The sequence below is a fragment of the Eremomyces bilateralis genome (assembly GCF_010015585.1).
Source record: "Eremomyces bilateralis CBS 781.70 unplaced genomic scaffold P152scaffold_36, whole genome shotgun sequence".
Taxonomy (NCBI): Eukaryota; Fungi; Ascomycota; class Dothideomycetes; order Eremomycetales; family Eremomycetaceae; genus Eremomyces; species Eremomyces bilateralis.
Window position 1 is genome coordinate 132571 of NW_022985102.1, and position 25769 is coordinate 158339.

At 51.1% G+C, this 25769-nt stretch overlaps 9 protein-coding genes across 9 annotated transcripts; 3 read left to right on the forward strand and 6 right to left on the reverse strand.

Moving 5' to 3' along the window:
• Positions 1–1010: 1010 nt before the first annotated feature.
• P152DRAFT_222206 (uncharacterized protein) lies at positions 1011–3692 on the forward strand. Its single transcript, XM_033674496.1, has 5 exons — positions 1011–1370; positions 1429–1456; positions 1516–2216; positions 2269–3065; positions 3119–3692. The coding sequence occupies exons 1-5, from the start codon at positions 1092–1094 to the stop codon at positions 3438–3440; spliced, it is 2127 nt and encodes a 708-aa protein (XP_033530064.1). The 5' UTR covers positions 1011–1091; the 3' UTR covers positions 3441–3692.
• A 1374-nt stretch (positions 3693–5066) lies between these two features.
• P152DRAFT_222217 (uncharacterized protein) lies at positions 5067–5444 on the reverse strand. The gene has a single exon (XM_033674497.1). It carries the CDS (start codon positions 5366–5368, stop codon positions 5111–5113), a length of 258 nt encoding a protein of 85 aa, XP_033530065.1. The 5' UTR covers positions 5369–5444; the 3' UTR covers positions 5067–5110.
• A 502-nt stretch (positions 5445–5946) lies between these two features.
• Positions 5947–7602, reverse strand: P152DRAFT_462580 (uncharacterized protein). Its single transcript, XM_033680379.1, has 6 exons — positions 7490–7602; positions 7353–7425; positions 7205–7287; positions 6547–7150; positions 6319–6450; positions 5947–6262 (listed from the first exon to the last, which is right to left on the reverse strand). The coding sequence occupies exons 1-6, from the start codon at positions 7522–7524 to the stop codon at positions 6230–6232; spliced, it is 960 nt and encodes a 319-aa protein (XP_033530066.1). The 5' UTR covers positions 7525–7602; the 3' UTR covers positions 5947–6229.
• Positions 7603–8978: 1376 nt separating this feature from the next.
• P152DRAFT_364019 (uncharacterized protein) lies at positions 8979–9464 on the reverse strand (the record flags this gene model as incomplete). Its single annotated transcript, XM_033675402.1, has 1 exon — positions 8979–9464. A coding segment is annotated over one exon (486 nt), but the record flags the coding sequence as incomplete, so codon positions are not given.
• Positions 9465–12639: 3175 nt separating this feature from the next.
• P152DRAFT_477347 (peptidyl-prolyl cis-trans isomerase) lies at positions 12640–13222 on the reverse strand (the record flags this gene model as incomplete). The annotated part of the gene is made up of 5 exons (XM_033681576.1): positions 12640–12679; positions 12735–12797; positions 12848–12926; positions 12980–13044; positions 13095–13222. The coding sequence occupies 5 exons, from the start codon at positions 13220–13222 to the stop codon at positions 12640–12642; spliced, it is 375 nt and encodes a 124-aa protein (XP_033530068.1).
• Positions 13223–13762: 540 nt separating this feature from the next.
• Positions 13763–14577, forward strand: P152DRAFT_452895 (uncharacterized protein; the record flags this gene model as incomplete). The annotated part of the gene is made up of 2 exons (XM_033678322.1): positions 13763–14384; positions 14447–14577. The coding sequence occupies 2 exons, from the start codon at positions 13763–13765 to the stop codon at positions 14575–14577; spliced, it is 753 nt and encodes a 250-aa protein (XP_033530069.1).
• A 1992-nt stretch (positions 14578–16569) lies between these two features.
• On the forward strand, positions 16570–18152 carry P152DRAFT_497875 (uncharacterized protein; the record flags this gene model as incomplete). Its single annotated transcript, XM_033682273.1, has 3 exons — positions 16570–17364; positions 17445–17931; positions 17981–18152. The coding sequence occupies exons 1-3, from the start codon at positions 17037–17039 to the stop codon at positions 18150–18152; spliced, it is 987 nt and encodes a 328-aa protein (XP_033530070.1). The 5' UTR covers positions 16570–17036.
• A 3113-nt stretch (positions 18153–21265) lies between these two features.
• On the reverse strand, positions 21266–22533 carry P152DRAFT_405454 (leucine aminopeptidase 1; the record flags this gene model as incomplete). Its single annotated transcript, XM_033676815.1, has 3 exons — positions 21266–21388; positions 21439–22293; positions 22351–22533. The coding sequence occupies 3 exons, from the start codon at positions 22531–22533 to the stop codon at positions 21266–21268; spliced, it is 1161 nt and encodes a 386-aa protein (XP_033530071.1).
• Positions 22534–22889: 356 nt separating this feature from the next.
• On the reverse strand, positions 22890–25252 carry P152DRAFT_443915 (kinase-like protein). The gene is made up of 6 exons (XM_033677792.1): positions 25007–25252; positions 24638–24953; positions 24361–24576; positions 24261–24307; positions 23898–24212; positions 22890–23844 (listed from the first exon to the last, which is right to left on the reverse strand). The coding sequence occupies exons 1-6, from the start codon at positions 25207–25209 to the stop codon at positions 23034–23036; spliced, it is 1908 nt and encodes a 635-aa protein (XP_033530072.1). The 5' UTR covers positions 25210–25252; the 3' UTR covers positions 22890–23033.
• Positions 25253–25769: the final 517 nt, after the last annotated feature.

The window sequence follows — 25769 nt, forward strand, 5'->3', positions numbered from 1 at the left end:
ATCACTCCAGTACGGCGGAACGCCCCTTGCCCATGCAAAAACGGACGCTAACCCAAGGGACTTTTCATCCAGGTAGTTCAGCCACACATTGTTCAGTTGATGGCATTCGTCGGCCTGTGCTTCCTGTCATGCTGTATTCACTATTCAGTATTCCTAATTCCCTGCACTCAGGTGCTGGGAAGTGGGAAGGAGATCCAGGTCCCCCAGTGGGGTGGGGTCCCCAAATATCATCCACCAAGCATAGGCGTTGCTGGCAGTCCATTTTCGGGGCAGTTGAACACAATTCATTATTCAGTTCCCGCCGATAAGGCACAAGATCCCAGCCATGAGCTTCTCCCGCGAACCCGCCCCAGACAGCGAACTGTGCTTGAAGCCGTCCGCATATCCGTGTAACGACCCAGACTCTCGGGAAGGCGCACTAGAAACGAGAAGTCACGGAGCACTGAAGTCTGAAGGTCAGTCAGACCAGAAATGAGAAAGCATGCTGATTGCTGAAGAATTAAGCACATCAATCGGACTTGCGCCAGGGATTAAGCAGGCCATCAATCGATGCGGAAACGTACGGCTGCCATGCTCTTAGTCCAGGGTCAAAGTTGTGCAAGGGACTCAAGTACAGAAACTCCCCCGCTGGCTTCGGCTGGCAACTTTTGTTGAGTATTATCATTGTTGCTTTAATACTGTTGTGTATATTTAGACTGTGCTTCATAGCCAGTGAAGGCATGAGTTCCCTTTACCTTAGAGATCCGTCATCACATACCTCTCCTTTAAATCCCTTGGTTCCCTGTTCGTCGACCTTGTCGCGGATCAAACTCAACCAGCATCAGGTGCTCTTTCATATCTTCTCGGACATCGCTGTGACAACCATTTTACTTCCTCAACATCAAGTCTCCCTTCCTAATCGGGAATCTTATCTACTCGGCAATTATTAATCATCCGTGCTCATCCCCGCCCCTTCGCTTCTCCCAGCTGTCGATCGTTCTTCACGGAAAGGTGTCTAATGGCATAGAGTAGAATTCTGTTCTATTGAGCCGACTCACTCACTGGCTGGTTTTTTTCTTCTATTTCGATCCTTCGTCCTGCTAAGCGAGAACATGGCTGGGCATTATCCATATCCCCATGGTGCTCCATCCTACCATATGAACAGTGGTCGGCCTGTCTACCAACAAGAAAGCTTCATTCCTGGCCTACAGCCATACCCAACCGTATCGTCCAGACATCGCAGCTATGTCGAGTTCGAAGATGGCGCGAGGGGGCTTTATGCTCCGCAAAACTCTGGCCGGAGTAGGAGAAGAGTCGGGGCTGGTGGGGAGCATGTCAAGCATCGCAGAACCCGCAGCGGTTGTTTCACTTGTCGACATAGACGAGTAAAGGTAAGATCCCACTGATTCATTCCCGGAGCACTGTGCAGTATTGACAGTCTCCGAACAGTGCGATGAGATACACCCAGTATGCGACCGTAAGTAGAGACAGATTACTTCGCTGTAGTTTTGCAGCCACTGACTGCTCCCGGCACAGGATGCAGGAAAGGCAACCGAGAGTGCAAATGGCCCGAAGCTAGTTCATCGTCCAAGTTCCGGCGAGGCTCCCGATCAAAGGTATCTTCCGAGAAGGAGAGCGGGTCGTCCGGCGAGGACGCGGAGCATGAGGAAGTGGACGTTGAAGGCCTTCCAACCATCAAAGACGAGGATGATGGTGCTGAAGAGTCTTCTCGGACCTTGGCCGACTCTGGTGATGTATGGGCGTTACCCGAAATCCTGCGGGATGGCTCCAACACACCGTCACTGACGCACGACAAGAGTCCTACGCCTTCGACCGAAGGCTCGACGATGGCCAGCTCAAAATCGCCGCTAAAACGAGCCAGCCTAAGCAGCAGTAGCATCAGTCTGTCAGAAAGATGGACGCAGTTACCGGAAGACATGCAGTTCTTTTTGGACTACCACCAGAAGAATATAAACTTCAACCATTACGCCTTCCTCTTCGACGCCACCTTTTTGAAAACGAAGTATTTAGAAATTGCGCTGCACCATCCGCCTTTAATGAACGCCGTGGCCGGATTCGCAGCCTATCACCATACTGTCAGCGAAGGAGAAGGCAGGGTAGAAGACTTTTTGTGTTACTACAACAGATCAGTTACTTTACTGAGACAGTCATTGGAGCAAAGCACGAGACACTCCAATGCAACGTTGCTGACCATCCTCCAGCTAGCTTCCACAGAGGTATGTTGATTGTCTTGTATCATTGCACGGAGCTGACGATGCTCGCTAATAGGAGTTCCTCGGCGACTGGGTCAACTTGATGGGACACCAAAGGGCAGCTTTTGAAATCATTACAGAGCTGTACACGCCGGAAACTATCATGCAGACCGATACGTTGCGAGTTATCATCACCTGGTATATTCGCTTCGACCTTTTTGCAGGCCTCCTTTCTGGGAACGGGTCTTGTCTCAACACCGAATGGTTTGATGCCTATTACAACTACTACCTTCAACAAATGAGAGATCATCCCGGTGACCTGAAATGCTTGTTCGAGGAGAGATTTGCATTCCAAAAGCTCCTGGGAGCGCATATGGCCATTGCTTTTGCTCGGAAAAAGAACGGTACGATATCCGACAAGGAGTTCGATCGAATTACCGATGACTTGAATGAAAAGATCAACAATTGGGATGCGAACCTCGACCCTTTCCTGACCGACAAGACGAAGATGATCAACGACTTTTCTGGGGCACCTCCGCGTGATCCGAGCGAGATCTTCGACCCCTACGAACCTGGCTACTTGCATAGTGGCGAGTTCTTCCCGATCAACTTCCTCCGCATAAGCATGTGGAGTGTACAGCTCGTGTTCGCTCGGCACATCGCTGAAATCCACCAGAAACCTCTGCCCCCTGGGATTCATCAGATTGCCCTGGACACATGCAAAATGTTTTTAGCAATGCAACGGTGTCCTCAGAGTCCCCCAGGCACGGTGCTAGGGATCCAGGCTAGCTTCGCCGTCGCAGTTGTAGTGATCCAAAGGGAGCCGTATGTTAGTTGGATACTTAGGAAGATGGCAGAAGTCGAAGCGATGGGGTGAGTTGACTTGCATCTCGCATACTCTGTAATGGCTAACCGAAGCGTTTTAGGTACAGTTATCCTGTCATGCTTCGTTTCCAGCTAACTGAAAGCCTCGGGATTGATGTTCGTCACTGGTGGCTGCCGAACAACGAGGGCTTTCCTCCGATTATGCAAGCAGTTCGACAATTTGTCACCGAGCGGACAGCAACACCTCGATCGCCTGCTGCGGAGGACCTACATTCCTTGAAAGGTATCTTCAAATCACTGAGTCTACACGAGGATGGCCAGCATAGTACCGGCGGTGCAGAGCCAAAGATTGCTGGAAACTCCACGCTCTACGGCGAAAGTCAACATTTCGCCCACGACTACGGTAGCCAGTATTCTCGATGATACTCACGATTGCATCCTCGCCATTCAACACTCCGCAAACATGAAACCATGCGGAGGAAGCAACATTTCCGCCAAACCTGTTCTTGGAGATGTGCGTTATGAAGCGGATAAATTGAATCTGGCACCACGGGTGAATTCCATGGTACCGGAAATGAGCTGGTTACTGTACCGTCTGGGATGGCGAATCATCGTTGCGGACCCTCATGCCAATAAATCCTCCTTGCTGGAACATGGAAGCCATTAGGTATCTCGAAGTCTCGAGGGCTTACAGTAGTTCATGGTGCTGATGGTGGCCAAGGGATCCCGTCCTAGTTTCGAGCTATTATCGGGAGATCCAGTTCGATATTTGCTCTCCGTTGTCGGCTTAGGTGCCTGTAATTCAACTTTCCACTTCATGTTTTCATTTCGAATCCGATCTTCCCACGGCGCATGTTTACCTTTCTTAGTATACCCTAGTAGTTTCAGTCTTATTAGCCGTATTTCTACGCATCTCTACGGCGAACATGCTCGGTCGCCATTTATTCAGCTATAGGAGAAACGAGATTCGCATGGTTGATGAGATTCTTTCGGATCTGGAGCCACAGTTGATAGCTGCCATGATCCGCTTCCATGTATTCTTTGGTTATGGATTAAAATATACGGCATACAGAGCTTGGTTGATGGGGTCCAAACAACGACTGCGAAACCATTGCCGAGATTGTCTCCAATCGGCGAGCGGCGCCCATGTTAGAGCAATATGATTATTTCTCTGTTTATGTTTTTTCTCCATTGTTATCCATTCTGCGCATATGGCATACTCGTAACATACCATTGGCTTTGCATTGTCGTGGCTGTGTGCTTTGAACATCCACACGTATATCCGCTATCACCTCTATCACGAACTCCAAAGCATCTGAACCTGATATGCTGTGAATACGTCAGGATACGCTCCATCACTACATCCGATATGCCTCGTATACGAAGAGCCAACCTATGTATTGCACCTTTCCGCTGCTCAACCACGGGAGAGATGTACTTGACCTGTGGCACAGTATCTAATCTGGTGTTTCAATTGTCGTTGTCGCCGTTCCGCTATCCGCATCTTCGGGTCGTACGATCCGCTTCGCACCACCTGACAGTTGTTCTCTCCCATGGCTGTGACAGAGGCCATGAGTTGCCGACATTTGGCGGCTGTGGATGTACTTGTTAATGATTAGCGGTGGAAATCATTACCAGCGGTGATTGACACGTCGATCTCGCCTGTATGCAAGCACGCGAGCGATGTTGGATCCCATGTGGTGGGTATTCTCGGACTGATGATAAAATATGTGTCCAATGGTCCAGACACCAGTCGCACTTCACCATTCTACTATGCATATTACCCCAGCTTTTCTAGGCCGTATTCGACCCCTCCCGTGATGTCATTGCTGTGAAGTGCCCTCGAAGTGGGAATGAGATCCCAGCCTCGCATTGACTGATATGCATATCGCGGATCCTGTCTCAGCCCTCCACGATCCTGCCCGCAGTCCTATGTCTCCGTGTAACGCTTGCTGTGTGACTGTAATCCGCATCCATGACATTCCTTTCCGCATGGCTCACGTTACACATATTACAGAACCGTGCATGTACTCGATAAATAGCACCAATTGATGTCCCACCGGGCTCGTGCATGGCGGGAGTGGGTGTTTGAGTTAGAGTTCCCGATTCGTGCAATCACACGATCTTCTCGATGGCACAAACTTCGCTGCTCGGGTTAACAAGTACCGATTGAATTTCTCTGTGCAATGAACGTGTTGGTTGGCGTATTGGATGCGGGAGTGAACCGTCGAACGAGAGTTTGGACACTTGGTCATTTTGGTGGATTCCCCATCCCTACTATCAGTGAGGCAAGCCATCGTAGCGCTATGATTCTGAAGGAGCACGTATATACGGGGTCGTGAGAAGCTCATGTTCTTGATATGGTATCAAGAACAGAAGACTAGCTTGAAGTGACGTGTGCGGTCCGGTGTCCAAAGAATCGGGAGGTAGGAACGGGAGATTGCGTTCGTGCTATGTCAGAATGCGCACCGCAAGCCGCATTTTCACGGCCTGCTGCAAGGCGAGATCATATTCCTCGTTCGCTCACCAACGGTTTGCGGAAACTATTGCTAAATCTTAGAAGTGCACCGATGTCCACGGCTTGCCTCCCCATGGCGAAACCCACGGCGACCCACGTTCCCTCTTCCATATTACATATTTAGGAAAACATGCAAAAATCAGTAAGGTCTTCTCGGCGATGTATATGCGCCAAGGTGTGGATACCTGGTCTTGAGCCTCTCCATGGCATAACATATGTATTGTTGACTGAAGTTTGCTGTATTAGTTCTCGGGTAGTCAATCAACAATGCGTATTAAGTACTCATCGTCGAGTCCAAGCGGAGAAATCGAGGGCAGGGCAACGGCGTACGAGGATGATACATCACTTTCATGACGTTCGACAAGGGAATTTCCCAGTAGAACAGACAGACACGGACAGGGAGGAACCATATGCAGAAAATATTCCCGGTAACATTTGATAATTGGCTTGGCTCTTGCAAGGAAAATCCGCCTAATTACTGACAACAAAGATCCAATCCGGTCGCCCACTCTGGCAGACGCCTCCGAGAGCGGGTTGACAAACTTTCAATAAACGCCAGAACCTATGAAAATCTGCAGGCAGCCTCGGTGAATGTCGAGGTTTGCCTTGCGGTTGATAGTTGCCCATTGCGCTGGTATTGAGCCAGGACACTTACGATGGTAGTATTCCCACCAAGATAGTACATCACTGGCATCTATGCACCTTCACGACTCTGCCTGTAGCTCGCCTGTGTGGTTGTTCAGCAAGTGCACCCTTGTGGATGGAAGGACAGCGGAAACTTACCTCCTGTTCAACTTGGAGCTGGTCAACAAGCGGGCCGAGTTCAGAAAGGATCTCATACGCCTTCTTGTGATATTCAATTTGAGCCGCAATCAGGTCAGCAAGATTCCGCAGAGGCTCCGGGGTATCAAGGACCTGCCAAACTGTTAGCTAACATCGCCTCGTGAATATCGCTCAGAATCGGCAGCGAAATAATCAGATGCTCGCCCAACCGGTTAGATTTGTACTCACATTCTTCATAACCCCCACCGCCTCCTCCGTCTGTCCCACAAACTCATCCTCTGCAGCCTCGATCTGGGCCCTCGCCTCCTCCGACAGCGGCTCATCATCCAACGCGGCCTCCTTCTTCGGTCCTCCTATCCCAAACGGTCCGCTCTTCACCTTCGCCTTCGTCGCATCGAGGCTCAAGCGCGAATTCTCGACCTGCTTCCGCGCGCGCGTCGCGAAGTTCAGCGACGTGTTGAGCGTCGTGCTCCAGCCGGCGAGGAACCGCGCCTGGATCGCGGCGTCCTGCGTCAACCGCGCCTCGCCGACTTTCTCGGACGCGATCGCGTACTTCTCGAGTGCCGAGGCTAGGGGGTCTTGGGTGCCGGAGCCGGCGCCGTCGGCCTGGCGGAGAGACTGGGAGCTGGAGATGGAGGCGCGGGCGATGGCGTGCGAGAAGGTCTTGGGCTGGGGCTTCGCTTGGGGCGGGGCGGTCATGGCGGCGGCGGCTTCGGTGGCGGAGTGGGCTTGGGAGAGGAGGTTGACCTTCTCGGAGACGGTGCGGCCCAGGTCGTTGAAGGACTCGCGGAGATTGGCAGGGTAGTCGTAGGCTTCGTGGGAGTATTGAGATCTAGGCGATGGAGGTCAGGAGGTGGGCGGAGCTGCCGTGGTTTCGGTAACGTACGTGACCTGCAGCATCTGCTGATGGACTTGCTTAAGCGCATCGACGCGCTTCTCCAACTCGATGTAGTCCGGGGGGAGCTCAGTCTGGCTCAGGAGTCAGGTGAACCGTCGACTCTGCAATTCCAGATGATGATCAGGTGTAGACATACCTTATCGTCCACCTGGCCGAGTTGTTCCCTCACATATTGCGATGTCCTGTTAAACTGCGGCATCACCGCCGCCCTATACGAGCCTGTGTCAGCACGCGGGGCGTTCAAACGGAGGATTGGGAAGGCCGGAGACTCACGAGAAATTCTTCCCGAATGCTTGGAACTTGTCCATCTTTAGTATGCTAGATGTCCGGAGATTGGTGTGGGAATATCGGAATATCGGAATGTTTTGGATGCTAAGGTTGGTGGAGGCGATGATGGTTGGCGGTTGAGCTGTAGTTGGACGGAGACACGAGCAACGTGAACTGTTGCACTGGCGCTGATGCACGTGCTTGCCCTGTATCTGATTGGTGCCTCGATGCCTTAATTATTTTATTATTTAGACAGGAGACGTGAGGACTTTCAATTCACGTGCTCCAACCAACCCCCTGATCCAGATCCCTGCAACCCTTCCATCCCTCAGCACTCCAACAGTCAGTCACACTGAGCAGTCAGCTTGGTCGATCGTCATCAAATGGATTCAATCCCCAACCACTTTTCGCCCTTTTGGGTTATCTATTGATATCAGCAATCAATGCTATCAAATGTTAGCCGACCATTGCTACTCCGTAGCCTTGACATAATTGCAATTTGCTTGCTGCTGCTGGTTCTGGGGAAGTCTTGGACGCTCTGGGCGAGAGGAAGTCAGGGCCAATCGAGGACGAGACCTTAGTTAAAGGGACTGGTAATAATCGCTACCTTGGGTTATCGAGGGTTAGCTCCCGAGTCAGCGATTACCGTTTGGTGCTCCTGTTGTTAGTAAGTTGGTGAAACTTGGTCGTATACTAAAGGACGTCAAGCGTGCAGTGTCATTTATCTCGTCTTCCGATGGTTGAGACAAAATGGAATATCAGGTTAGTTGAGATATTGGTCGGACATCACAAGTAGAATAATGGACATGATCATATACAACTCTCTCAAATTTATCGACATCTCCAAATCTAGTAGATATTCACCAACTAGATCGACTAGTTCCTATTTTCGAATCCAAAAGGAACCCAATCCTTGCTGTCGTTTTATCATAGCCGCACCATTTGCGAACTCTATTGTGCCACGCCTGCCGATGGGACCATGTAACGAATGGTCAACCAAGGCAGGCCGCGAAGTTAATATGGACATCTGCCGACGCGACCACTAACGAATGAATGGTCAACCAGGGCAGCGTGCCTGGAAGCGAAAGAAACACCGAGAACACCAGCTGGTGAGGCATGCCAACCCAATGCATGAACGAATGAAGCACAGGTTTGCAGTATTGTTCAACCGAAAACGACCCGGGCACACCATTTAGTGGCCGCCACGTCGGTGGTGCACATGCCTCGCGGCATGGCGGGCGGGGAACTGGTACTCCTCCGTCGTGGTCGACGTCTCGGTGACAGTGGTGACGACGGTCTCGACATGCTCGGGCGCAGGAGTCGGGGCCGGGCTGGGCGCGACGTTATTGCCTTGGGCTTCGGCGGCCTTCACGGCCGGCTGGAAGGTCTGGGCAGGGACACTCTCGAAGGCAAGAGGCTCACCCGCGGACGGAGTGGGCACATCGGACGGAGACTGGATAGGCTTCTGCTCTCCACCGCCGTTGGCGGAGTCGGCACAGAGGTAGAGATGGATGTCCGCTCCCTCAGGGCAGGAGCGGGACGCCCAGTCGTCATTCCACTTGTTGTATGCACCGGCGCACACTTCGTGGGCGGCGCACTTGACCTCGGGGCAGCCTTCCCCGCTGTTCATGTACATGGGGTACTTCATCCATGGGCAGTCGTCGTTCTGGCAGTCGACGAAGGAAAGATCATACCACAGGTGACCGGCCATTTCACCACCGACGGTGTACTCGAACTGGGCGATTTGCCCGGCAAGCTGGTCTTCTTTGTTGATCTTGATTGAGACACCGCCGGCTTCGGGTGAGCGGCACTCTTCGTTGTAGTCGCCGCCGCTTTCGATCTGGGTCGAATCACCCGGGGCCTTATCTGTATCCACCGACCAAACGTGGACTGGGAAGTCACACTTGTTGTGAACGTAGGCCTTGGAGGCCTGGGCCACAGGTGCGGCGGCAGCAAGGAAAGCTGCTGCGGAGATGATTGAACTGCGCATGATGTTGGATTGGGTGGTTGGCTGGTAGTAAAGGAGTGTCTTAGAAACGATAGGACTGAGTTGGAATAAAGCCGATTGAGTCGAAGGTCGATCGATGAACCTGATGAAGCAAGAGAGAGTGATTGCTTTGCAGGTGAACGTAAGTCAAAGAGTGACTTTCTGTATGTTGGAATGTGTTACAGAATGAATGAATGTTGGTCCGTTGCGGTTGGAGGGAAATCAGGAGTCGGATCAGGGGCACTTATAAACCACGCTACTGGCCACCACAGGGAAGACTTTTTGCCAAGTGGGTCATGGAGGGTCGATAAGCCGCTGGGCGACCGCGTCAGAGGAACCAAATCTCGGGGCTGGCGAGGAACGCCAATGAAATTTCTCGAAGGGGGCGATCGCGCTGCAAGCCTGAATTCAGGGCACCTGGGCCGTCCAATCAGGACGACATTGGAGATTGGTTTGAACCAGGGAGACTGTGGCTCCAATCCAGGAACATCCAGGAACGCTGTATCGGGCGGATTTCGAAACAGAGTGGTTTCCAATTCAATATGCCAGTTGCCATTTTGATTCTTCATGTGCAGTGCAATTAGGCCAAATCTGTCCATATTGCATGTTGGCAGGGAAAAAAACCACAAGATCTGAGGCCTGAGGGTCGTTTAAGCCCCATGGGGACGGTTTAACTTACGTAGTGAAGACATTCTGGCCGCTGCATGATCGCACCAACAATACTGCGTTATTTTAAAGACAAGGAGCAGTTATGTAATCGTATTTACGGTAAGCCGAATGTTTGATTTGGCATTGATTCCCTCCATGAGGACCATGACTCCCATCACAAATTTGCGATGTGGCGGAGCCGTTAAAGTTCGCCAAGTCGCTCAACAGTCAATAGAGTGAACGGACGCACTGAGGTAAAGTAAGGTTACGGCCCCCAGCGCCCAGTGACTGCGACGAACGTGTCCGCACAACGTCCTCTTGGCTCCGGCAGATCGTACAGCAATATCACCATTCACCAACATTTGGCGCGACTGGTTGGAGATGATGAGTGACACGCCAGCTGGAGAGCGACTACGGGGCGTTCCGAGGTTGGCTCCAAGGGGGCTCCACAGCAGGATCGGTTCCGGATTTGCGACATACATGTCGAATCAAGATAATAGACTTGGACGATAAGAATGGACTTGCACTAGGATTTCCGCTGGGATTCAAGAATAACATCGAAAGCAAGAAACCCAAACTCCGTGTATGAAAGTGGTTCTCACCTGTCGCGGAGCTGGCCACTCGCCTCGATGGACGGAAATCGTCGAGGCGTGACATGCAGGCGACCCTGGGCTGTCAATTGTCATCCCCGCCTGAATGGCCCCTCAGCCTTACAGTGCTGTTGGTCGGTCATTGGTGGCTTGGGACCCCCATCTTGCTCTCGTACCGCTTTTGGCCACCCGGTTCGCCCACGCCCCAGATTTCCCCAGAAATGCTTAAGGCGAGCTCATTTCTCGATGTTTCGAAGTTGAACATACGAAGATTCCGAATCGCGATGTTCTGTTAAGGTTGGCGTTTGTGCGACGAAGGCGACTGAGTGAGGCGACTGCTCGAGGCGACGGGAGGTACCTGTGTCTTGGGCCCTGGAGTCACGTGCCAAATATGCCCCATGCTGTAGTGCCGTACGGGATTCTTGATCTTTCACATTGCCTGCGATTCTATTTTGCCATCCACCCTCTTTTCTATCAAGATGTTCCATTTGTTCTTGCCTCGTTGTCAAGTCCCTTTTATTGATGGCGAGTGATCATGTTGCCTTGCTGGTAGGAAGCGAAGTCTGTAACAGCTATCGAGGTAATGAAGTTATGAGGATGTGACAGCTCACGATCTCCTCGTGCGACAGAACCACGATGACAGGACTTATCGATTCCCAGCCACCCTGTCCGTGGCTAATTCTGCTGTTGTGCTACAATCCTAAAACCTTAGGATATAGTACCTATTCTGCCATACATAGATTTGTGGATGCTCGGGATCCAATGACTGCCCAGCATCCTGCTTTGCTGGCAAGATACCATTGGATTGATATCACATCCCTTATGCGGTATTGCCTGTCTGTCATTCTCTAGTCTCCCCCTTTCATCTCAGCAGTAATACTTCCATTCAGTAATTCTCGCATCTGTGAAACCGAGTGATGGATCAGATTTCATTGGTATGTTTTCGAAAACCCATGCGAGATGCTCGAGATCAGGGCATCGATCTCGTTTTTTCGCTGGTCGTGCTTTGATTTCAGCTGGATTTTTGCAAGTCTCTACCTGCGCTGCGAATATCATTTGCGAGAGACGTTGGCCGTCCCATGGTGACCGTCTATCCTGCCAATACCAATTTCCACCCTCAAATGTTTCTCCTTGTTTCTCAGTGAGTAAAGATCATGGGCAAGCCTGGCAAGGCGCATGTTTCAAGAGGAGATCGCACGCACATTAGCGCATCATTGATCGACCCGAGAGTGATACCAGCATTGGAGATCAAGCAGAACGTCGAGGAACTTGCAGGGTCCGGGATGGTCAAGGTGTTCCGACAGCTGGCAGCCGGAAATCCGCGATACGAATACTAGGTCGTGGCATATTCGGCAGACCGAAAGAGTGATGCGCTGTCCAAGTCGTTTCCGTTTCATCTATAACTTGCAGGCCTGATAAAGGTCTCCACCAGTTCTTCTTCTGGAATTGTTCTGTCTTCGGTGGGTTGGAGTTCGTTCAATGCTTCTATTAAGGAGCTCCGAAGTCTAGAACAGATAGGTCTCAGCAGAATTTCCTCTTATACCTTCCATGCTGTCCACAAGACTCTCGAGCCTATCGACAGTCACCGACTTGTATAACCTATCACGAGAAACACGACTGGGCTAATCATGGCACTTTCCTAGAACACCATGCCAAATCCACACAGGAGGTTGAATCATTCAAAGTGATCGTCTCATTCTGAATAAGCGATCGCGGTTGAGCGATTTATGCTAGATTAATTCCGAAACCGGGCACATCGTACCGTTTCTCGTGGACATAATCATGCTGCATGACAAGACCGTGACTATACCGAACACCTCCCAGGCTGGCAGTAAAGCTCTGCCCATTACTCAGAATCACGTCCGTATTAATGTGAAGAATCGCCATGGTGTCGGAGGTACGGGGATCGACCCCTTCACGATGCTGGTCGTCTAGGCCGTCTTGTCATCAATACCTTTGAGGGTGACGTCACTATAATTCTCATCAGCTCAAGGATTCTATCAAGGTACTCGCTGGGATGGCTCACAAGATCAATGTTGCGTTCGGAGGGATGAGGCCGGGAAATCCCCTATCGCCATATGCATAGTCGCTTGATGATCCGTCAGCATCGTCCGGTCAAGAAAAATAACTCGTTCATACCCAGTGATGGTCAAGGTCGACTTTTCGCCCAGAGACATTCCCTCTGTGCTCGCGGTTCCAATGATCCCCTCATCCCAGCCTATCATCAATGTCAACTTGCTAGCTTAACAGTGTGAGTCTAGTGGCCTTGACCTTTGATAACCCTTCCGATCCCGATCTGTGTCTTGAACACGCCCCGGTTCTCGGTGGAGTCAAAGCTGGTCAAATTCAGTGTCCGCACATTCCGCTTCAGCAATGGCATCCTCACACGTCGCCCTTGTTGTCGGGCTTGCTTGGATCGTAAAGGAAGCCCTTGTATTCCATGGCGACAATCTGGCCCTTTGAAGGTCGATCGACGCCATTCCCCGCCTGCTGGACTTGTTTGGTCACACCCATGTTGCTCGGATGGAAGAAGGTTGGAAGGTTGTGTCAAGCGATGAGATCGACACAATCAGGATGGTGGTCTGGTAGAACGACACGAATTCCGTCAGTTGCAATCGGAGGGGGTGTTGGTAGGTTTAAAACACGAATTTCCAAACCTTTGAATTGAAAAGTGAAAAGTGATGATGAAATCGAGATGCCACGTCCTGTTTCAGCTGGCGGTGCGGAGAGGTGGGAGAATTATAACCGCAAACGCCGTCGTTGGTGAGACATTGCGCCTGCCAATCCCCTAGCGATTGCGTCTTGCCTAATCAACACTCCATTCTCGTCTCTTATTACAAAACAAATGTGATTAGCGCTACAGTATGGTCAAGGAGGGGGGGTTTGGTGGCTGCGGAGCGAGTGCGACTACTGCGCGTAGCAACGGAACATCCACCAGCCTAGACCATCTTCCGACTGGCATGGAACTATCGAACTAGGCCCAAGACCGGACAAGAATCGCAAGTTGACTCGCCGACTGGACAGGTCGTCCGGTCCCGATACTATTAATGAGCCATGGCTTCCTCGCAGCTGTCGCAGGGTGCTTCAGAGTTCAGACAGACCAGCACTCGAAGTCTCCAATCTCCATCCGAGTTGTGCGCCAGATGCGCCATCCGAGAAAAGCCACTCAACTCAACGTCGTGGGATTTCGAGATCAAATTCATCGCGATGACATGGTTCTTCCAATACTCATTACCCTATTCATTGTGGGGAACCGCGGGCCTCTCTCCCTCGTGCTCGACTGGACCGTCCTGGGGGCTTGAAGGTCAAATCGACCAAAGCGTGAATCGACTCCAAAGACAACCGCGTGAGGGGCGTCGAATACACTATTTGGGAAATCCAAGTGTCCAGTCATCTAGTCGTCTAGTTGAGAAGCATTTCTGCGCCACGTTCGCCAGCATGGGTTTCTACGCTTCGATTGAATGTATCCAAATGCTGCATCGGGTGCATCCATTGGTTCAGACTCCACACGTTGTGGAAAATACGGTGTTCCACATGAACGGCGCCCGGTCTTACTACGTAGTATGCGTTGTCCCGGATGCCGCGAGATTCGGTGTACGCTACTCATGCACTGTAGAATACTTGGCTGGAGCTGGTGCGACCTTGGGTTGGTACTTGGTAAGGGACTACGTACTCCGTAAGGGCAGCATTATTGCTACCAACGGTGGATACAGTATACGCATAGAATGACGATGATAGTGTGGGCACTGGGCAGTTCGCCACGACTAACAATGGGCTTTGAAGCTATACTACGTATGCCCCACCGAAGTCCTCGGTCATCCGACTTGATTCTACGAGGCCGAGCTCGTAGTGACGCCGCCACTCCGTGAGACTCCGCGAGACAGTGGATGGATGGCTACTCTCTCGACTCTCCAGGACCCGAATCCTGGCTATCAGCTATGGCAAGGCGTGAGTGGAGACTCCATTCCTATCCCGATCCCAGAATGCAACAAACCAGGGAAACTATGCGTTGGAATTGGACGTTGGGACTTTTGGAGTCCACCCTTTGAACCACTGGCTAACCATCGGCAGATCTCGGAAAGGAAGCCACCTAATAACGATCCTCCGTCGACCTTGGACCGAAGCCGATATGATTGACAAGGCAGACAGATCCTCACGCACGATCGGCCTCCAATATGGCCGGCGATTGCCCACGACAGCAACAATATGTAATATCTGACGGTTCCACTTGATCGGCAGTTTAAATGATTATCCAAGAAATCAAGAACCAAGATCTACACTAGTGTTTTCTGCAGCTACAGAGGGAAACTCTGTTGAGCGACTTAGGTGCTTGTCCAAGGCTCAAAGGTCATGCATGACATGGGATCCGTAGTAATGCTAATAACTATCAACAGACCAGAGTTGTATCCGTCTATAGACTAGGTCGATCCCAGACTTCGGGTTCGGTATTGCTTTGCCATCTTTGGTACGCTGGCTCAGGAGTTACGCATGAAGCCCTGGGCATATGCATCCTGGATTAACTATTGCTGCGTCGACTCTCAACCATACCTTATACCTGTAATATTACGGAGTCTTGCATTGTGGCAAAACAAACATGATATGCATGCGACCATGTCGACAGCATTCAACTGATGGCAGCTCTTGTCCACCTTGAAACCTGAGCAATTAGCACTTGGGAATCCGTTCAGACAGTTAGGGTCAGATCATCCGCCCCGAGAACTTTGCAGTACATTGATCATGAGAACATATTCAAACCATTCTGAACAACCCCGCTATGCACGGCGGTACATGGACTCCACAGATCTGGAAAGAGAGTATTGTCAGGACTCGGGACTCGACGAGAAAGGATTGTCGGGATCCACTACCTCCAATTGCGCGATTCCCCAATTGGCATCTGCCGGCGACATTTTTATACGACGAACAGGGGCAGATAGACTACAATTGGATTAAAGCTATTGCTCCGCGCATATAGCCTTCGTGCATAAGGGCAAGAATTGAAGTTGTAAAGCTGACATGAGACATCCTTCGAATGGCGCTTAACGCGCCTTGTCGTACAGGCAGAGTCCTGGACGAGTACGAGTAGTGGCCATACAAGCTTATAGTACACAACGCAAAGGGCCTGTAGCATGCGAACTTGCGGAGCCGCAACTACAGTTCCGACTTGAGAGAAGTCAAGGAGGGACAGCTTCAAGCTCTCTCCTGTAATTCCTGGAGCTACGGTACGACATCAGGTCAGTTAATAATATACATGCGCCGACGTAGTCAACTTGTCGCGAGTGGCCGGTCGACTGTCGCCAGATATTCAGATCGAACTTGTCCGGTTACAAATGGCCGGCATCGATACCTTGGACTTGGGATTCCTGTCGTGACTCAGTATCCCGCTTATTTCACAGCACTGCGTCTCACTAACCCCCGACCCGAATCTCGTTAAGCTCTGGGGGACCGTACCTTCGACGTACATGTATCAGTACAGGTCCCCACTCATTCCTTGATTTTCCTAAACAGGTCGGTAGGATGATTGTCGCATGTCAATCTAGGTTGAACCGGTGTGAACACCCTCTGCATACGGGACGTGGGGGATTGACATGGTTCTAGCATACGTAGTAGGGTTGGATTATGACCTGAGAAAGAGGACCTGGAGGTATCCCCTTGATGTCCAACTTTTAAGACCAGAAGCTCACTCATACGTCTTATCTCGAGTCACCTCCGTCCAAGTTACTCAATCCACATCGACTCGCATTTATGATTTTATCGATCAGTCAAGCATTCGAGTCTCCGAGCCTGCCGCGAGCCGTTCATATGTAGATAGTTGACGCGAAGGTCGCTTGCGTCAACTGAATCTGATATTGGGCAAGGTATCCATATACAGTGCTCCAGGCGTAGAATACCAAAGTTCCAGTCCACACAAGTCTATACTCCAGACGTCCATTGCAAGCAAACCCGTACAAGAAGCAATTGGTGCTGTTGGAATGGATTGAATGGACGTTGCAATTGTTTCATGTTTGAGGGTCGAATGATGAATGATGAATCACAATAATGTGAGAACTGACCAAGTGCTCCGATAACGTGTCCTGATTGGGTAATCTGCCTGCGCCGAATCTCAGGCAGTGATCGCCAATTCGTCATTCATTCTACGGATATGAGAAGTTACCAGATAACAGAAGCGCTGAACTCCGAGACTCGAAATCGTTCTCTTTGATCTTGTTGAGGATTGAGTCATCTCCCTTCTTCCATCGTTGCATCGTGTCTTCATTTAGGCACGCCTTCGGTTCCTTCAGTATCTTCCTCCTTCCATCCCGGAGCAGCCACGAAACGTAATTCGGACACAATGACCCCCCAGGGCCCCATCCTCCGCACTCTCCCTTCCGAGGAGATCGAAGCATGGACTCAGCAAACCGCTGCGGCATTATCCTCCTTCAGCATTACGGAACCTCCACGCGTCACGGGCGTCTCCCTGTCGATTCCCCTCGATGACGCGACCCAAGCGAATGTGACCGCCGAAGAGCGCCGGCGCACATCCACGGCCCAAACCCCAAGGCCTCGAACTTCTGGCGACACACGTCCGAGGGTGCCCGTTCGCCGCGATAGCCTCAAGCGCCGAGAGGCCTTGTTGCGAGGCAACGAGGGGAGCCGACGACGACAGCGATGGGAGAATGGTACGTTCTGACAGCGATTGCAGCTTTCGAACGACCACATGAGCGGTTTGTTCGTGTTCCTGACTTTCTCGAACTCACAGACCGGCTCTTGAACAACCCGTACGCTCAGCCACCGCTCCCTACCGACTGGGAGGTCCGTCCCACGTATCCGGTTCATGCGGTGCCATATTACCTCGCGCCGTTGTGGGACGCGCGTTTCGCCGCGGAGAACGCGACGAGGACGGCGAAGGCCCGCGTATCGACGCGTACAGAAGGCCAGACCGATGCGGATACCGTTGGCAAGATTCCCAAGGAGCTTCGGCAGAAGTTGAAGAAAGCCAAGGGCGCGAAGACCCTACTCCAAACGCTCGAGAAAGAAGTGCGCGTGTTCATCCGCGACTGGGAAGCGAACCGGGTGACGTCGACGAGAGACGAGTTCGGCGACATCGACTCCGAGGAAGAGGAGATTGTCTTCGTAGGCCGGTCGGGCGACATGAGCGACATGAGGGACCCGCGAGTGTCCGAGGAGCTGGAGCGGGCTATGCTGGTGCTCAATAGCCCAGCGGATGATCTCAGCGCGAGCTTTGGGTACGTTGACGCTTCCTTCCCCATGGGCCGAGTGATACTAATCATGCAGACGTTGGCTGGTGCATTCCATTGGCTCTTATTACGGCCTTCGCACCTGGTCGGTCACCGTTGGCGATCCGGCTCGACGAGAAGCCTATGTCGGCATCAAAGATGTCCCTGTGAAAACAAGCACAAGTCGACAACCCGACACCCTTCCCCGTCCTCTGTGGGGACTTGTTTAATTTCTTATAGCATGGTCCTTACATTTGGAGGCAAGGTGACGGGGTTGGAAATTTGGATGTCGCTCACCGCGCATCGAATATAGACTACACTGTTACAATCTTGCTTGTGGCATGTAGACATCTGTAATAGAATTTGTCCATTATTGCTGCGAACATCTTTCATATCATTCTCGTAATCTTACACATGCCTCTGCAGACAGTTCTACTATTGGGACCTCGACGCGGCCATACCTTGCTTCTACTATTTGGAACCTCGACGCGGCCATACCTTGCTTCTACTATTTGGAACCTTTCCTTCATTCATCCGTGTGGATTCCGTAAATGAACGGCATATATTCTTTCATATTCATGCAACTTGATTGAAGTCTGTTACATTATTTTGTATTTCTGTTTGAACGAGTCTCTTGCGTCACCATGTCCTTCATTCATGCTATATGTTCTACAGTATTGCGAGAGCCGCATTTGCCATGATATACTGCCCGGGACCACAGAACTAAGTGTTCATTGAACCGTCAACGCTGGCCGTATATGCTGTGGAGTGTCCTGTCAGCATGCCTCGCCTGCCAGGAGCGTGTTCCCAAAATTGGAAGTGAGAAGCAGAGCCGGAGCCGACACGGCTAAACATCTCCCATCGAAAGACCAAGTCGATCCGATCTACACGCAAGCTTTTATCATGATATAACCCTCTCAACCTTTTCCTCTAAACAAAGGATTCGGTTTACACTGACCCTCAACAAAGTTCGACTGAAGACAAGGTCGGTGTACGGGCAGAACACAGCACTCTCGTCCCTTCACACTGCCTACCCATGCCGGATACAAACCGCCCTCTCCCGATAGGACTGACATCCGCCTCTGCTGGCATCTACCCCCCGAGTTCCATCCACAGCAAGGCTACCTACTGTGCCCTCCGCTCCGAGATGTTCAGCCACGTCGGGTGGAAATTCGACTTTAGGGGCAACGCCGAGCGGTCACGGCTCCCTCTCGTATGTACCGCGCCAGATTCACACCAATGGACGGGAAAACGCCAGTGAACTGTCTAGATGGAGCTTTGGGTTCCGCACAATGGCTCAGGGACCAATTCAGTATCCGAACGAAACGCCCTGTTACAGGATATACCCCTGGATCTTTCGGCTGTGCTCTGAATATTCTACAGCATAGGATCGAGTGTGGTTTCCCGGACGCTTTCAACTCAAATGTTTTGTCCTGGTACCAAAGGTTCCGTTTTTAGGTCAGAGTCAACGTTCGAGTTGTATTGTCATACGTATTTCACATTCTACCCGTACATAACCCTATTCCTCCATTTAAGGTGGACGAAGTTGATACTCCTGAATCATCCCTCCAGAGGTTCAAGAACTCTGCTGAGAGGTATGATTCTCTATATGATATCTTGCCTTGCCTAGAGCTCATCAGGCCGTGTTGGCATGCTTATTTTGGTGTTTGATTACGTCAGATATGTTTTGCCGTCGGCTGCTTACTGCACAGGTTAGTTTGTTTATCCCATCACTCCTTGCAAACGCTCAACTCATCATCTTTTCCTCTACATGGTTGCAATTCGTCATTACTACTCGTAAATTCCTCTCCTAATAGAGCTGCAATGTGAGTACTGCCACAACCAATGATGAAGTCTTTGTGGAGCCGAGTTCTGAATCCCAACTATATATTTGCGTTTCACTTCCCAAACTTTCAAAATTTCTTACCATCCATCCAAAAACATCCACCCCCCAACCATAAAAGTTCATCGTTTCAAGGTTCACCTTGATTAATATTCTGCTTCAATACAATCTAGTTACTTGCATTCGATATCATTCAAAGAAACTGTCCCTTCCAACTCTCATCCGGAAAAGGTCATCCACAAAAACGATATTGTGCTCAAGCCAAAGCTTGAAGTTGGACTGAGATACACCCAAACCTTCGGGATGCAGTCAGTTGTTTGGAGCAAGAATGAATATCTAAGTCGCTTGCCTATGCCCGCGTGCTTATAATTTGATTCAAACAGCTGCTGTGATTTCGCTCATTTGACATAGGACATAACAACTGACTTTATATTGTGTTCTCTCTCCTATATTCCTTATATCTCTCCTAGACTTGGAAGGGAACCTGGGTAGCCGGATTGAGCGAATGGTGTGCGACGAGGCCAGTGAGATCTGCCATATAAATCTTACATGGCGCACTAGTGATAACAGGACTCCTGACCGAGCTGCGGCGCCCTGCCTAACCCCGCAACCACCAACGTTAAAGGGTGTTGGGTGGCCGTTATCGTGGCTCCTCGCAACAAGAGACCGCACGTTGGCCTACGCCCGGCCATCCAGAGGCGAAATTCGAAAGGGTTACCTCTCTGGGCACGAAATACGGTGATAGGAGGCTGCAACCTCAGTTTGTACATTGGTTGGCGGTGAGAGCGTGGCAATCGGATAGAAACATTCTGCGGATGTGCTCGCAAGTGGACGACCGTTTTGAGGTTTCGCACTTATGTCATGAAGCCAAATGTTTCCAACCAGACCACCTGGCGGTGGAGCCCCACAGTGTGAATGAGAAGCGAAAGGGGTGTCCTCGTGGGAAACCGTATATGTGTGTACACCTCATTTACCTAATGAAAGCCCTGCAGGGCGACAGCGTTTCTTCTGAACGGAGCTGGAGACTTCGATGCTTACGAGAAAGTGGCCAAAAGGCCTACGCTTCTGACACGGATGGACATCAGGATTGAGACACGGCCTTCCACAGTGCGTTGATAGCGATAGCGTCTTGCGTTGCTTTGGCTCGCCACTCTGGGGGAGCTGATGGCTGGGATGGTGGATATTACGTGGTTAGGTCTCTGACCTCGAAACAGTTTGTCTACCGTGTAACTAATCCAACTTCATCGACGTTCTTTGAAAAGACTTCCACCTGTAAAGTTGGATTACGTGTATCACCGTATCGGTGTTTATAGATAGTCAAATCAATATCCAAGATTCCGTCCGCCACTATTGCGAAACAAAGTGATGACGTGAGTGAGCTCAAAGCAAGCCATTCATGAACATGTATCATTGAGGTATCTTCGAGGTATCCAGCTTCGAAAATACCTTCCTAATAAACATGACCACGCTCCGTATATACAAGAAATGAACGAAGTATCATCAAAACTTCGCGAAAGCCAGCTCGTACGCAAACCCAAGTGTTAGCCTCGCGTGCTGCAGCATGTGGTCAAAAGAAAGAAACTCGATCTTGTCTTCTGTCGTGTGGATCTTCTTATCGGAGTACTGGGAAACGGTTAGTCTCATCCACACTAAAACCGCCGACTCAAGCTCACCTTGAAGTCACTCTCGATCACAAATGCCGACGGATATCCCGCCTTACTCGCACTCGCATGATCCGAGCATGCATACCCACACTTCGTCAACACATACGGAATCTCGCAGTACTCCGTTACCACCTCCTTGATAAACTCCGTCAACCCGGGATCTACAAAGTCGGTGATCACGCCTACGCTCTCCGGCTCGCCGGCATCTAGCGTATTCTGCACATAACCCGTCATATCCTGCTGCAGCATGGCCTTGACGAGCCGTCCCTCTTTCTGATACTGCTGGAAGATCGCCTGCGAGCCCAGCAGCCCACCTTCCTCCGCCGAGTACCAGTGGAACTCGACCGTGTTCTCCGCCTGGCCTTCCAGGATATCCGTCGACGTCAGCAGGACCCGCAGCGCTTCCAGGATCGTGACCGTGCCACTGCCGTCGTCGTCGGCGCCCGGGGCGGCAAGGAAGGACGGGAGGAACAGATTGATACTGTCCTGGTGGGCGCCGATGACGACGGTGTTCTTGGTCTTGCCTGGGATGCTCACGATGATGCTGTGCTGGCCCCACGGGTGAGTGAACCACTTGGCGGTGGTGCCTGTCGCATGCGCACCTGCTGCGGCGACTGTGGCGTTGACTCGTTGGAGGAGCCAGGCGCTGGACTCGGCGCCATAGTGGGACTTGTAGTAGCGGGTGTGGAAGGAGGTGAGGCCCTCGAGGGACTGGCGCATGTTTGTCTTGGAGAGCTGGGAGAGCATAGGCGCGACCGCTTTGCTGTAGGCCGGCTTTTCTGGGTATTTCACCGTGATGCTAGAGGCGGTGATGTCGGCGCCGAGGTCTTGGGTGTCGGTGATGTCCATGAAGTTGATGCCTTGCTGTAGCGGCAGTTAGTCTTTGCGCAGGTTGAACCAGTTGCATGGTCGACGTAATACCCTTCGGAGGCTCCATTTCTCATCTTCCGTTACCCACAGCGTCTCGCCGGGGCTGACTTCGATCAGGAACTGTTCATTCTCGCCGGATGCAAGCGGGGCCTGCTGATTGATGGGGCTCGAAACGGCGGGGTTAAGAATGGACAAGAGGAGAGTAGAAACAGGGAAGAATGAAAACGATTTCATCTTTGGCCGTCAAAAGCAAAATCGGATAGGAATATAGGAAAGGATTACTGGTGTTTAGACGAGGTATTTGTACCTTTGCAGTTTATAGATAGGCAAGTTGTACGGACAGGCAGCCTGGTGGTGACTGGTGAGCTGTGCCACATACCGTATCAGTACTTAGACGGAGGGCTGTAAGTTCAAGGGTCCGCCCGCCTGGGTAGACAACCAATCTGATGACGATGACTTTCCTGGAGCCGAGATCCCGAACCAGGGTTGCCTGGTTGGTTTCTATGGAGCGCAAGGACCTGGCAACAACTTCGACAATCAGATTGTAGAATCGATTAACTATTCTGAGTTACAATTATGAATTAATGTATCCCAACACGAGTGGTTCACATTTGACAGCTATTTGTCATCGCTTAGAGTTGGCGACATGGGAAAAGTCATCGCCGTTGACCTTCCATAGAAAACACTACTCGTACATCACTAGGGTACCCTTCTGCAGCACCTCCTTCATCCTCTCAGGCAGCTTGCGGATAGGAAGACTCAGGCACCATGATAGGGCTGGCATGAATGGAGCCGTCTTCTTGATCTGCATTAACCTGCCTGCTATCGTTACCTTCATCTTCAGGGTCCTCCCATATGTGTATCGCCGGACCCGAGCGCCGATTCTCGAAAAGGAAACTGTGCGCTTTACCTGCTTCACTCGGCAATCCCGGCGCAGACGAAGGTATTGGAGCGACTGCCCTGTGGAGGATAGAATCTTGTACATGGCGGCGGAGAGGCAATGCTTGAGAAGATTTTACAGGTAAAGACATTGGTAGGGAACTGGGATGGCTGCCTTCGGCGTCATGGTTCACAACTTGAGCCTGAGGATGTCCAGAGGACGGCTGGTTGAATTGCCCTATCATCTCGACAGCGGCGTTTGATGGCAGTCGGCTCCGACACGGTTCGATCACCTTTTCGTAAAGCGTGTTGATCATCGGGAGGTACCTTTCGTCGGCAAGCCAATCATGCTGCAATGCTTCTTCGGCGTCGACGCGCTTGGTTTCGTCCTCGTGGAGGAGTGCGGCTAAGAAGCTTTTCGCTTTTCGAGACAATCCTGCGGAGGACATGATCTTCCGGATGGAAGTTGCGCTTCGAAGAGACAGCGCGTGGCTGAGATCGGATCCGCGTAGAGGTACCTCCTTGTCGCGAACATTTGTGAAAGGCAAGGAATCGAGCAACAAGGATAGCGCTATACATCCGATTGCCCATATATCGATCGCCTTGGTGTATGAAACCGGCCCAGGCCCGCCTTTGGTATTGTGAAAATACGCCTGGATAAGCTCCCTATTCACCCAAGTCAGCGAGCTTATTTCCTAACCAGGCGGTTGTGTACTTACGGAGCGGCATATTCTTCTGTTCCTTTCGGCGAACAGCATCGCTGCTGGTCACTACCTGCGTCACCTAAATTCGTCGAGAGCTTCTTGGCATGGCCAAAGTCCGTAATCACGACTCTGCCGATCGGAGAACGGTTTGTTAAGAGAATATTCTCCAGTTTCAGGTCTCGATGAATGACCCTGTGGTCGTGGAGGTACTTGACCCCTTCAAGGATCTGTCTTACGATCATGATGGCTTCAAAATCATGCAACGGTCGTCGTTTGAACTCCATGAGGGAGTCAAGATCTCCACCGGTAAGAAGCTCTTGAAAAATAAACCTTATAAAATCAGATGCGTTGCAAAAAAACAACTACCTTAGTACGCACATTGTGTTTTCGCTTTTGAACACTTGCTCGATCTGGATGATGTTTGGCTGCAACAGATCAGATTGTTATGTCTCCCTGAATACAGTACTTTCTGACTTACATGATTCAGGCCATGCACGCATTCATACTCGCGGAATATCCTCTGCAATATAGTCTCTGCCTCTTCAGCGTTGTTAGACCTGTGCCGATATTGCTTGAGGTCGACGATCTTGCAGGCGACGTGGCGCTTCGACGGGACATAGACACCGACGAAGACTCTGCCGTGAGCACCATCACCCAATTGGCGGTCTGTGATGGCATATCTGTCACTGAATGCCTATATCGGTAGGATCTCAGCCGCCATGAATCAGTCGTGCTGGGGCTCCATGGGACAATACCATTTCCTCCCCAGTCCGAACACAACCAAGTGCTGGAACCTGTGAACCTGGGCCATCAATTTGAACAACAAGGACAATCGAAGCGCCGAGAAATAACAGATCGCAGTCATTGAGAAGAACAGGACCAGTACGTTTGCTGAGAGGATAGGACGGACTTGGAGAACAGGAACGCTGTAGCCAGGTACCGTTCGTTGAGACATCATGGACGTACACGAGCGATTCAATTTCCTGATCGCGGTAGGAAATGCCTAGAGAGATACTTTTGATTTGAACATGCTCGTTGGATATTGTGAAGTCCTCGGCTGATTGAGCATCGCTAGAGGAGGATTAGTTCCGTAACGCGTAATCGATAGACCTTGTGCAACCGACCAGAAGTCATATCGGCCCAATTGAAACTCTTCGTCTTCGTACAATGTCCTGGAGAATAGGAATCGAGAATGCTGTGTCAATTCTGCGTAGGTGATAGGCGGCCTTGCCTTTGAATTTAGAAGGACGCGAAAAGCGAGGACCTGCGCTGCCACCGACAGCTGACTACTACTGGCCATGGTGCATACTTGAATACCTATACTCATAGAAATGTTCCGATTGACTTCTCTCTTCGGCTAGATAGTCGTGGGAGGAAGCATGACTTAGAGTAGTGGTTCTGATTCCATGGGACGAAATCGAATGAAGCTGTTTCAGCAGACTACAGAGCCCAACACTGGCACTGAATATCGGCATCTGATTGGATGAAGTCGGGGTGGAGATGCAGGGAGCAACAGTAGTCACATGACGTTGTTATGATGCCACCTTTCCACTTCGGGGCTAGTGGAGTTGAAGCGAGCACAACTTAAATTATCCACCTCTTCAAACCTCTTTCTTCTCTCAACTTCACACCTGCAACAACTCATTCTCTCACCCGAAATGTAAGTCCGATTTTTCGTCATACCCATTATTAGAGCGATCTCAGCGGTGCTCAATCATCAATTCAACGGCGACTGAGCCAATTGACGACGGGAACCATGATGACATCACTGCACAAGCTCACACCGTCACACACATTGAATCCATCAGCTAACAGTGAGCTTCTCAGCAACCCTCGAGTGTCAGGATGAGAGCCAAGTGGAGAAAGAAGAGAGTTCGACGCCTCAAG